General features: G+C 43.6%; 1 protein-coding gene across 1 annotated transcript in view; it reads left to right on the top strand.

Annotated features, from left to right (window-relative positions):
• The first annotated feature begins 370 nt into the window (after positions 1 to 370).
• ELMO2 (engulfment and cell motility 2) overlaps positions 371 to 11,929 on the top strand; it is a 49,902-nt gene continuing 38,343 nt past the window's right edge. The window contains exons 1-3 of the mRNA XM_036752106.1: positions 371 to 443; positions 11,037 to 11,201; positions 11,521 to 11,561. Coding sequence (XP_036608001.1) covers positions 11,118 to 11,201; positions 11,521 to 11,561 — 125 coding nt within the window. The 5' untranslated portion in view covers positions 371 to 443; positions 11,037 to 11,117. The remainder of the gene's footprint in view (positions 444 to 11,036; positions 11,202 to 11,520; positions 11,562 to 11,929) is intronic.

The following is an 11,929-nucleotide window of genomic DNA, read 5'->3' as shown; positions in this document are numbered from 1 at the left end:
ATTTACATAGGAAGAAGAGGTCCTCATTTCACAACCCCTAGAAAGTGTCACAAAGATCTGTTCACAATTCCAGCCCTAGTCCCAGCAAGTTAAAAAGTCAAGCTGTGGCCACTCCCTCCTGTAAAGAAAGAGGTCCTTAGATCGCAGGCCCAAGACAAAAAAAAAAAAAAAAAGCGTCCGGTCCCTTTAAATTCCAGCTCTAATGGGCGGGGTCCCCCAGTAGTGTCCAGGCTTCCCCGCCAGCCGGGTAACAGCTCCACCCTTCTCCTGATCGACAACGGGATGGCCCAATAGAAGGAAAGAGTGTGGGCCGCGGAGCAATGGGAGCGCGGGACAGCCTTCACGGAGGCGGAGCCTTACGAGGCTGGGCCGAGGAGTCCGCCTGGCTGAGCGGCAGCCGCGGAGCCCTGGGCGCGACGGCAGGGCCCAAGCCGTGGGTCCCGGTGAGTAACGGTCGGCAGGGCCGGGGCTGGAGCCGGCTTTGGGGCTGGAGAGGATGAAGGTCTCGGCTGGGTCCCTCTGGGGTGCGGGGGCGGAGGAGGCGAGGGCTAAGGGGCAAGAGGGCCCCGGGGGCCTGGGCTGGAGGGGCTGTGGAAGCGGGGCGGGGGAGGGGAGGGGTCCTAGGGAGATGGGGGGAGGGGATTGGAGAAATGGAACGTTGGGGCGGGGGCGCAAAGAACGGGGGTGGGGTAGAGAGGGGAGCGGGGTGGGGGTAAAGGACGCCTTCTGAGGGGGGAAATGAGGGTAAAGGATGTTTGGGGACGTGAGCAATGGGGGTAAAGGATGTCTGGGGAGGGGGTAGAATGGGGGGAAAGATGTCTGGAGAGGGGGACAATGGGGAGAAAGGATATCTGGGGGGGAGAATGAAGGACAGGATACCTGGCAAGGGGGAAGAATGCGGGAAAGGATATCTGGGGAGGGGGCAGTGGGGGAAGGGGATGTCTGGGGGGAGAATGGGGGAAGAGATGCCTGGGGAGGGAGAAGAATGGGGGAAAGGATGTCTGGGGAGGAGGGAGAATAGAAGGGGAAGGATCTCTAGAGAGGGGGGCAGTATGGGAAAAGGCTATCAGGGAAGGAGGAAGAATGGAGGAATGGATATCTGGGGAGGAGGGAGGATAGGGGAAAGGATGTCAGGAAAGGGGGGAGTTGGGAAGAATGAATGGCTGGGCGGGAGGGAAATTGGAGGGAATAGATGACTGAAGAGGAGGGAGAATGGGGAATAGATGGCTGGGAGAATGGGGGGAAAGGTGACTGGGTAGGGGAGAGATTCGGAAGGGATGTAAAAAGCAGAGAGCCCTGGGTAGTGGTATTAGAACATGAAAGTTTTAAGACTCCAAGGTTCATAGGATCATACACCTGGAAGGACTTTAGAGATCATCTAGCCCACACCTGTCATTTTTCAAATGAGATTTTAAAAAGCTCTTTGAGGGCAGGGACTCTTTACTTTTTTATTTTCCTGTCCCTAGCATTTGGTGCAGGGTCTAGCAGATAAGCACTTGACCAATGCTTGTTGATTGATAATGCACTCTGGAGAGGTTAAATGATTTGCCCAAGATCGCACAGGTAATAAGTGACAGCATAGTACTCACTAATCTCCATCAACTGCTCACATTACAAAACCATCTTGGGATTTGAACCCAAGCTTATGGGTCAGGATGTCAGAAGACTATTCTCAGGTTTAGGGCATACTGTACCAGGGTGGTATCTTTTCCAACCTCACTCGTAATGAAGTATGCCAGGGCCCTGAAGGTAATGGTGGTAAATCAAAACTTCTTGAATACCGCATCATGTGATTGATACACATGACTTACTTGTAAGAGTTAAGATCTGACGTGTCTCTAGGCGTTGGTACTACTTCTCTAACTCCCTCTTCCAACTGTCTTGAGTACTGGAGACATGCCTAGGGCAAGGACACCCAGGGATGAAGTTGAAGATGATTATACAAGATACTTTGTTAACTATTTAGCTCCAAAGCCACCCCTGGTTGGTGGAAGGTCTCATATGCCAAACCTGTGTAAGAACAGTTGAAGCAAGCTCAGGCATTGGTCTAAGGATGTACACTACCTAAAACATCTGGTGGTCATGGGATCATAGGATTTTGAGCTAGATGGAAGCCTGGAGGTCAAGCTGTGTAGTAAAGTCAGAAGACTTGGGTTTTAATCCAGCTCCAGTTTCCTCATATCCAAAGTGAGAGAATTGAATTAGATAAGCTATGTGGTTATTTCTAATTCTAAATCAATAATCTTTTGAACTAAACTCCTCTTTTTACAGATGAGGAAACTGAAGCTCAGAAAAAAGAAATGACTTGCCCAAATCAGGGCCAGGATTTGAGCCCAGGACATCTAATTCTAAACTTAGCGTAGTATCTATTATGCTACTCTCTAAGTTTAGTGTCTAGATACACTCAGGTTTCTGTTCATGAGTTTGCTTCAGACCAAGTAGACTTTACAGAACACTTGCTATGTGCTTGGACACTGACCTGAGGGTGGTACTAGGATATAGAGAAGAATGGAAATACAGACCTATAGGACACTACTTATCCTCAGGGTTAACACAGTTTTGTTGAAATTCAATACACATTTGAAGCAGATGACATTATAAAGCAGTATTCAGTATGATTAAGTGAATAGTGGGTGGTACAGACAGTAAGTGCCAGTTTGGTTTTAGAGCAGCAAATGTAGAAGAGCAGATGCGAACTCCTAAGGCAGCTCTGGACCTGACTCAGACTTAGAAAAGTCCTTCAGAAAAGGAATAGTGATGATACCACCTTGCATTCTCATACTGGTTTTTTTTCTTTTGGTTTTGTTTCTTGTTTTACTTTCCAAATCCCTTTCATCTCTCTTGCCTCCTTCTGTTTTTACCACATCCCTGGCAGGCAGCAGTGTAGTAAAAAGAGCAATGAACTTGAACTCAGCAGACCTGTGTTCAAATCCTGGTTCTGATACTTAGTAGCTCTGTGACTCTGAACAAGACACTTAATCTCTCAACCTTAGTCATCTGTAAAATAGGGAAACTAATAACTACACACTTGTGAGGAAATTGCCAAGTAAGCCTTAAAACTCTCAAAATGGGAATTATTAGGTGGGGCACTTTACAGCTGAGGGAACTGAGGTTTACTTTCCTTTGTAAGTGGAGGGTCAGAGAGAAGTGACTTTATCCAAGGTCATATAGCTGGTTGGTGGCATACAGCTTAGCTACTATCGTACTGTGCTATTAAGTAATGGCAGTCTTCTTTATTCTCAGCCTAGGGCTCTTTTCCCTACAACTCACTGCCTGCATGTGCATGAGCCTCTTGGATTTCTTGCACAGTCTCACTAGCTTGTCAAAGGGGAACTGTTGTTCTGAGGCTCCAGCTACACTTTTCATGCCATGGTCTGTTTTCTTTTCCTTCTTGGCAGCCCCACGTACCGAAGGAAGTGGTCCCATGGGTAGACCTCTGCTAGCTCTACTACCAACAAGGAACCAATTTGCCAGTGTTCTTGGTTAAGGATCTGGGAGGTTCTGGGCGTTATCTATATGCAGCCATCTCAGCCAGTGATGTTTTTGTTTTCTCCTAAAGACAGGGTCACATTCTAATTTTCTGTTTGCCAGCTGTGGGGTCCAATACAGGCTTGTCTTTGGGATGGCAGAAGAGAAGTGATCTCACAGCTAGGGTTGGCTAAGAGAACACCAACTTCATTATCAACTTCTACCCTCCACCCGCCCTCCACTTTGTCCGTCTGTTGTTGGTTATGGTTTGTGAGCCCACTTTTGGGGTGGATTTCTACTTCTGACAAACTTTGGCTAAATAGTGACAGATAACCTGAGTTGCTTTTTTGCTTGTGTTGGGGTATCTGCTGATGCTTCCTGCAATTAATGTCAGAACCTGAATCTGTTGCTTAATCAGATCCTACTCTACTCTGTACTGACAGGCACATTGTGGTCTGAGTGGTGGAAGCAGTGCTCAGATGGTGAGATTTCTGGGGAGAGCCAGAGGTATTAGAGATGTTACTGCAGATTAAGCAATGGGTGTGTCCTCAAGTTTCCCCTGGTTGTATGTCTCCCAGAATCGTGTGATGACAGAGGTGGAAGGGAACTTAGAATACAGAAGATTAGGATGAAAGGAGGAATGTTAGAACACAGAATGGCAGAACTCAAAAGGGACTTTAGATCCCTTATTTAGTCTAACCCCTATTTAGAGATGGGAAACTGAGTCCCAGCAAAGTGAAGTAACCTAATCTGAGGTCATGAAGCAAGGTAGTGGTGGAAACAGGATTTGAACCAAATCTCAGGACTCCAGTTGCTTTTCACTAGACTGTGGCTGTCACCTGGTGAGATTTTACAGAATCAAACTTCCCTCAACAATGTCAATAAAGAACGTTAGAATCTATTTAAGGACTAGGGGGTTCACCCTTATGGTGCCTCCCTCTTGTCCCCTAATTCCTTGGTAATGGGACAGTCATTTTTCACTCCCTTTCTTAAGCTGTGCTGTGTAGCAGCACCATCGTAATCCAGCCCTGTGGAGAAATCATCACATTTATGTGATTTATAAGTGTCAAGGAGTTTTTGTAACAATGACGAGTCTATAAGCACATCTTTCAAAATCCACTTAAAGAATGCTCCATTTGAGACTCTCTATGATGCCCATTCTTCTCTCTGTGGCTTTGTCTTTGAAACCTGAGTTTTATTTCTTCCTAATATGTAGCCAAATTATCTTCCTTGGATCAGTGCATGTCAGAGGGCTTCTTTCCCAATTTGCTTGTGATTTGAGTTTTCAAAGATTTTCTTTTATATCTAATGTGAAAAGGGTAGGAGAAGAGTCATTTTATTCAGAATGGGCAAATTACTTCTTTGTCCCCCTGGGGCTGGTCTGAGAGACACAGCTCAGCTATCCCTGGCAGATTTCTCCTGAACTCTGCACTACTGCTGAGTAAAAGAGTGAGAGAGGCTATTTATAACCCTGTGAATTTTGCAGTGGTAGTTGAATTGCTTCATCCTGATTTCCACTTCCTTTCGAAAATGAAAATGAAGAAAATGAGCAAACATGCTCTGTTGAGAGATCTCATCTGAGGGGAGAACAACACCCAGTCTCAGCATCCTACACACACACACACACAGAGCATTTTTACATGAGAAAACATCCCTAATAGGTACCATGTTGACTTGTAAACTCCATCAGATATGTGTTTCTTTTTCTCCTTTCTGAGGGGCCAGCATTTGGTCCACTGGGTCAGAAGACCCAATTTCTTGGCCTTACCAGGAAAAAGCCCATATCAGTAGGTAGAAGTTACAATGAAACATACTTTAACTCAATATATGAAGGACTTTCCCCACGATCTGAGCTATCCAATAAAGGAGTGAAAGACAGTTCCCTGGTCCTGGAGATGGCTTAGAGGCTGAATGACCAATTGTAGAGGGACATGTGCTTCAGGTGGTTTGGATGAGACCAGTGTCAGGTCCCTTGTGGCTGTGATATTCTTTGATTTTGAATTAGATTTAGAGAAATATTTTACATGGAATGACTCTTGTTGGGTGCTTAAGGAGCAAACAACCACCAGGTAATTGAAAATTAGTAAGTTCCTTTTATCTTAGGAGCCATAAGTAGCCACAAGTGTAGTAATAGTGATTTGGTACAGGCCTCTTGTCTATCATGTGATTTAAATTCTCAATTTCCATTATATCCCACTTACATAGTTGTCATGTGACTGGTTTTTTAACATTCTAGAATTTCTTACTTCAAACAGGTGCTGTTCCCTTCAAAACCATCCTCTTGAGAGACCATGTGCTTATTCCACAATGCTGCTGTTGCTCATCATCTCTTTCTATACTTTGAGAAGGGCCTTCAGAATCCACAGTCCTATCTGTATCCTATCCATAGTGCTGGCCTATCTTTGTTCTTGAGAATAGATTTGATTTTTGGAAATGGCCCAGAGTCATTCAGACTCAAGTTGGGAGAATAAGGTGGTTGGTCAAGCTGGTTGGTGCTGTTTGGGGTCAAAAATGACTCTGGAAAGTAATGAAACTAGTTCCTTGTCTGACTTGTGAAAAAGCCCAGAAAGCAGTTCCCAAAGAGGATTTCCAAATGTTGCACAATGACAGCATTGTTAGAATAAACATGTAGCTTCTCAAGGGGACTTTTGAAGAAGACAGTACTCTTTTCAATATATAAGTTCTTAACGGAGTCATAAGATTTATAGAGTTTTAGAATCAGAAAGAATGACAGATAACATTTCGTCAGACTCACTTTATAGATTAGGAAATTGAATGAAAGAATCAGTGGATTGAGAAAAAATTTGAGTTCTAGCTTTAGCTCTGCCAGTTACTTCTGTGAGATCTTGAGTAAGTGACTTAAATTTCTCTCTGCTCCTCTCCCCTTTTCTCTTTCTAAAATGAGAAGGTTGAACTAGATGATATCCAAGGACCCTTCTATCAGTAATATTCTATGATTCTATGCCCATGTTCATACAGCTAGGTAATGGCAGAGCTGAGATGAGTCCCCAAGGGTCCTAACTCTCTGTCCAATATTCTTTCCACTAGACTATGCTGCTTACCTATATTTAGAATCATACCTTCTAGTTAGACCAATTTTTTTTATGGGTGAGGAGGCCTGAAGAAGTTAAAACTATAGGTTCTCAGTGAGTCAGGGTCAGCTTTAGAATTCAGTCTCTGTTGTGTCCCCATCCTCCTGGACACAGTTATATCATTGAGACAGAAGATTTGCAACCCAAAGAGTTGCAGGTGTGTAATGATGGCCAGTTTTATTTTGGCGTGCTTCTTGTGAATCTGTGCACACAAAAGGCACAAATAGTGAACCAGATTTCCGGGGCCCTTCAGTCAGACTGGGGAAGTTCTCCCATGTGAGATGTCTTGGGGGATAAGAGTTGGCAATTTTTTCCTCTCATTCATTGGGTGGGTTCTGGGGATGTTGGTGTCTCAGCAATTTGGTCTGATACACCCAATGCCACTCAGAACACCCACGACTTGGTAGCAGGTGATAGTTACGATTTCCGCCTTCCTAAGGCTTGTGAATTTGTGGAGAGAGAAAGGTTCTGTTTTTCAACCACTCATAGGTCACCCTGAGAATTTCCTGTTGCTGGACCTTGAGAACCAGTCTGTACTTATCAGACTGATAGAGCTCTGGATAACAACTTGGCAGTTTAGAATCATATTAGAGGGGAAAGAGACAGAACAAAGGAAAAAGACGGTTAGAACAAGAAGGACCCTTAAAACATGGAATATTACATCTGGGAGGTATTCTTGATTTGTTCTGAATCTGTAAGCTCATCAGTGTGAGGAACTTCATGTGTGGAACTTAGATGCACTGATGCAGATTGGCAGCTATTCTGTGACTTACAGACCCAGAAAGTTTCTGAGAGCACTGAGAAGTTTTGTGATTTGTGAGCCCTCTTGCAATGACACCTTGCTGCTTCTTAGGGAAGCATGAACGTAGAATTTTAGAGTTAGAAGAGACCTTATAGACCAACTGGTCCAATCCTCCATTTTACAGATGAAGAAATTGAGACCCAGAAAGGGGAGTTAACTTATTCTGCTTATCACTAGCAAAGTTGGGACTGTACTCAGGTCCCTGATTCCTGGCCCTATGCTTTTCCCCCTATACTGGGTTTCTTCTTCTTGTGATAGTATGCCACAAGGAACTAGCAACTACTGTGGAGGATTCAGTTGCTGGCTGGCTGGATAAGTGTTCAGCCAAAAAAGTGTTAGCCAAAAAAAAAAAAAGCCTTATTTTTTTTAGTAGCAGGGCTTTTTGCAGACCTGTAGGCTAGGAGGGGACTGTGTGCAAATGTCCATTGAAGTCATCCATCACCCTGGTGACTACCCTTAATCAGACCTTGAAGGGAGAGGATGCTGTAGCTACCACTTAGAGAACCACTAAGCCAGACCTAGTTGCCTAGGATACCAGTCACATGGCCCATCATCCAGCCTTGCTCAAACTAGGAATCATTTTTTTCCTTCTTCTTTTAAGGGGGATTTTTTCCTTTTGAAAGCTTTGTCTTCTTGTAGATTTCCAAGAAGTGGTGCCATGTACAGCATATGCTTCTCCTAACCTGATCCTGTTTTTATTGCTTTGATCTGAGGCTATGAAAGCCCAAAGGGAGAGTGAATTGTGATCTGAAAAATCTGACTCAAGAGTAAGATCATAGGATTTTAGAGTTGGAAGAGACTTTAGTCCCACTCCCTGTTTTTACAGAGGAGCTACTAGATCCCAGAAAAGCAAAATGAGTGGCCTATGGTCACCCAAGTAGTAAGTGGTGGAGCTGGGGTTTGCAAGTAGGACTTCTGATTCCATATCTAAGGCCTCAGAGGTCATGTAGCCCAATGTCTCTTAAAAAAAAACATTTTTTAACATGCATTTTTATCTTGAGTTCCAAATTCTCCTCCTACCTATAGCTTATCCACTACTCATTTAGAAGGCAAGCAATATTATAACCATGATATATGTGAAGTCATGCAAAATATATTTTCTTTCATACTAGCCATCCAGCAGCTCTTGATAGACAATACAGCATCCCTGACAAGTGATCATCTAGCCTGTGCTTGAGTGCTCTGGAAGACAGGGAGCTCAGTACCTTAAAAGGATTCTATTCCATTTCATTTTTGAACTCCTTAGTCTTCTGGATCATTATCCATGTTCACTCACTATAGATGGATGTGCCCCAGGGATCTATCTATCATTGGCTCTTCTTTTTTTCTATATCCTTTTTTTTTGTGTGTGTCATCTCATTAGTTCCCATGAGTTCAACGATCATTTGTATGTAGATGACTCCCCATAGCTATATGGTCTCCCTGTAGATTCCTAGTCTTCTGTTATGAACTGCCTGCTGGAGAGCTCCACTTGAATTTCCCATAGACATCTCATGCTCAGCATGTCTCAAATAAGCCTCATTATCTTTCCCCCTAAACATACCTCTCTTCCTAATCCTAGTTTCTGCAGTGGGAACTGCCATCTTTCTAGTCACCCAGGTTCACAACCTTAAAGTCTTTGATTCTTTATCCAGGTCATTTGACTCTGCTTTCTTTCACTCCCAGCAGTTCTTCCTCTGCCCTCTCCTGCAGTCATTTCTCTCCACTCACACAGCCACCACCCTATTTCAGGCAGGCCCTTATTACTTCTCCCCTGGGTTATTGCACTAGCTTCCTAAGTGGTTTCCCTGCTTTCTTTTCTCTCCCCTTTGTAGCTATCCTCTTTATAGCTGCCAGATTGATAGCCCTAAGTCACAGGTCTAACCATGCCACTTCCTGCTCAAAAACTTTCAGTGGCACTCTATTGCTTCTAGGATAAATTGCAAACTACTCAGTCTAGCATTGAAAGCCCTTCACGTATTTTCTCCCAAAATGATATTTCATCTTCCCTTTCTATACTTCTGCATAGATTGTCCCAGGTGCCTGGAAGGCTCTTTCTCTTCATCTCCAACTCTTGCAATACTTAGCTTCCTGAAAATTTGCTTCCTTCAAGACTCAGCCTAGGTTCTGCCTCCTAGTAGGGGTCTTCGATGATCAATACCTAATAAGTGTTTGTTAAAGAGAATTAACTTGAATTTAAATACTTTGAAATCTGTCTCCCTGACTCCTCTCAGTGGTTCTAGTTCTACCCTCTGGGACTGGATATATAACAAGTTGGCTCCTTTTTCTACATGAGCTCTCTTCAGATGTTTGAAAATTGTTATTGTGTGTGTTAAAATTGTATCTTGTTTTGTTCCCCCTGACCACCCCTCCCCTTCTAGTCAGTGTAGTAAGGAAGTTTATAAGTAGCTGGTATAAAGGGACAGTGGCAGGAAATTAGATTGCAAAGGGGAACCTGAAATTTACTTACAAACTGTCCCAAAGATCAGAGGAGCATAATTTACAAATTATAGTAATCAAAATTCACATCTTGGAAATACCTGATAAATCAGCAGAAACCATCTAGTTGCTGCTGTCAGGGTTCTGGTCCTACGACATGTAAATTCTAGACCTTCACAGCTTCAGACTAGCAGAACATCAAAAAGGTGCTGATAGCTTTGCAATGACAACTTTGAAATTTTACCTATAACCTTGAGATGATTTGGTTATGTTAACAAGCTAACCGCAATGTGGCACAGATAGGAGTTGATCTGCTTCCTCCCAAAACTTTGTAAAATGAGACCTGAGGCTCTTCTCTTTCCCTCTCTTTCCTGACACTCTTCAATATCCTAAGGGTCCTTGCTACTGAGTGCTCTCTACTCTAATTTATTCTAATAGTGGTTGTGTGAGTGATATTCTCTGCCTCTCACCCTACCCATCCTTTCCCCCACATTATCAGCCTCCTTCCAGCACCCCGTCCCCTGTTCCTATGCCATCCACCTCTGTATCCCTCCCCACTTTTTGCTGCTTGTCTCTGTATTTTCTGTGTTGTTTGCCCTCATACCCTTTGTGGTTATTTAAGTGTGATTGCTGCTCTGTTTCGTGCTGCCGATCATGGTCTTTCCTGGCAAGCAACAAAGAACTGAGCATGCCTGCCCCTATTTCATAATTTCATAAATTAATTATTAATTCATCATGTCTATCTGCTCTCCCTCCTGCTTAAAGTTTTCTCTTCTCCAGGACAAACATGCCTGATTTCTTCTTTGGATTCTTGTATGACAGGGTTCCAAGCTCCCCCCTCATCTTGATCACCTTTCTTTGAGCATGATCCTGTATGTCAGCATTCTTAAAATATAACACTGAGGACTGAGCTTATTTCAGATTTGGCCTGACCAAATTTGATAAGCATGCCTTCTATGTCTTCAAGGTGTTGCTAAAAATGGACATGTCATCCTGAGGGCTACCTATCTCGGATGTTTATGACACCTCCTGCCCCCAATACAGAGAAAACATTTCCTTCAATAGCCTTAAGTCTCAGCTGGCAGCAGTTGTGGGGTTGGAGTTAAAATTATTCAGCCTGAGTAGTTTCTTACATATGTATCACATATAATACTGAACATTTTTCTTCTTTGAATTGTGCATAACCAAATAAGTAAAAAATAAGATTATTATTATGCTCTGTGACTTTTCCTTTCTGTCTGACCCTTTCTCCACAGGCAGCTGAACTGGGTGTATATGTGTATGTATAACCAGGGATCCCCCTTTGCTTCCTGCATTGGAGGAAGGCGGGTCCATTAATGAAAATGCCGCCCCCATCTGACATTGTCAAAGTGGCAATTGAGTGGCCAGGTGCTAATGCCCAGCTGCTGGAAATCGACCAGGTGAGAGTTTGGGATGCCGTAAGAGAAGAAAGAGAGTGTGTGTGTTTGTGTGGGAAATGAAGGGAGGAAGCAAGGGGGAGCCCAAGGGGGAGCCCTGGAGTCAGGAAAAAGTCTTAGCTCTAGGGATCGTCTGGTAGTTCTGCCCTGATGTGCCAGGGGTACATCAGGATAGTTTGTAGTAAAGTTGCTTACTCTTTAACAAAGGTAAGTATTCTACTTCCCTCTCTTGAGATAGTCCTACTTAACATCTATTCCATTGACAGTCTTGGTATGACTAGAAGGTGATCACCAGTAAGCAATTATATCTTTTTCTTTACAGAAACGGCCTCTGGCATCCATTATCAAGGAGGTTTGCGATGGGTAAGTTTAGTCCACTAATAGATTACACAGCCCCTGATTGCTGGTCCCCAAAGACTAAAGCAACACTAATGGATCTTGATAAGGATTTATTTGGCAGAGGAGTTTGCACTAGGGCCCTACTAGGGGATTGGCAGAAGACCAGATATAACAATCTTTCTGGCCCTTAAGGAGATACAGTGGATTAGCCTGACTCTCAAGACCTCTGGTAACAGTTTTCTGCTCATTGCAGTGGTTTGCTCTGTTTTTATAAAGTTTGCATACCAAATGAGTGATTGACAACTCATACAATCCACTGTTAAACCCAAGACTACTTACTATCCCTCCTTTTTAAAATTTTTAATTTGCTTTTTTTTAATGAAATCTACCTT

This window comes from Trichosurus vulpecula, chromosome 3 (assembly GCF_011100635.1).
Source record: "Trichosurus vulpecula isolate mTriVul1 chromosome 3, mTriVul1.pri, whole genome shotgun sequence".
NCBI lineage: Eukaryota > Metazoa > Chordata > Mammalia > Diprotodontia > Phalangeridae > Trichosurus > Trichosurus vulpecula.
This window is presented reverse-complemented; position numbering and strand designations above follow the sequence as displayed.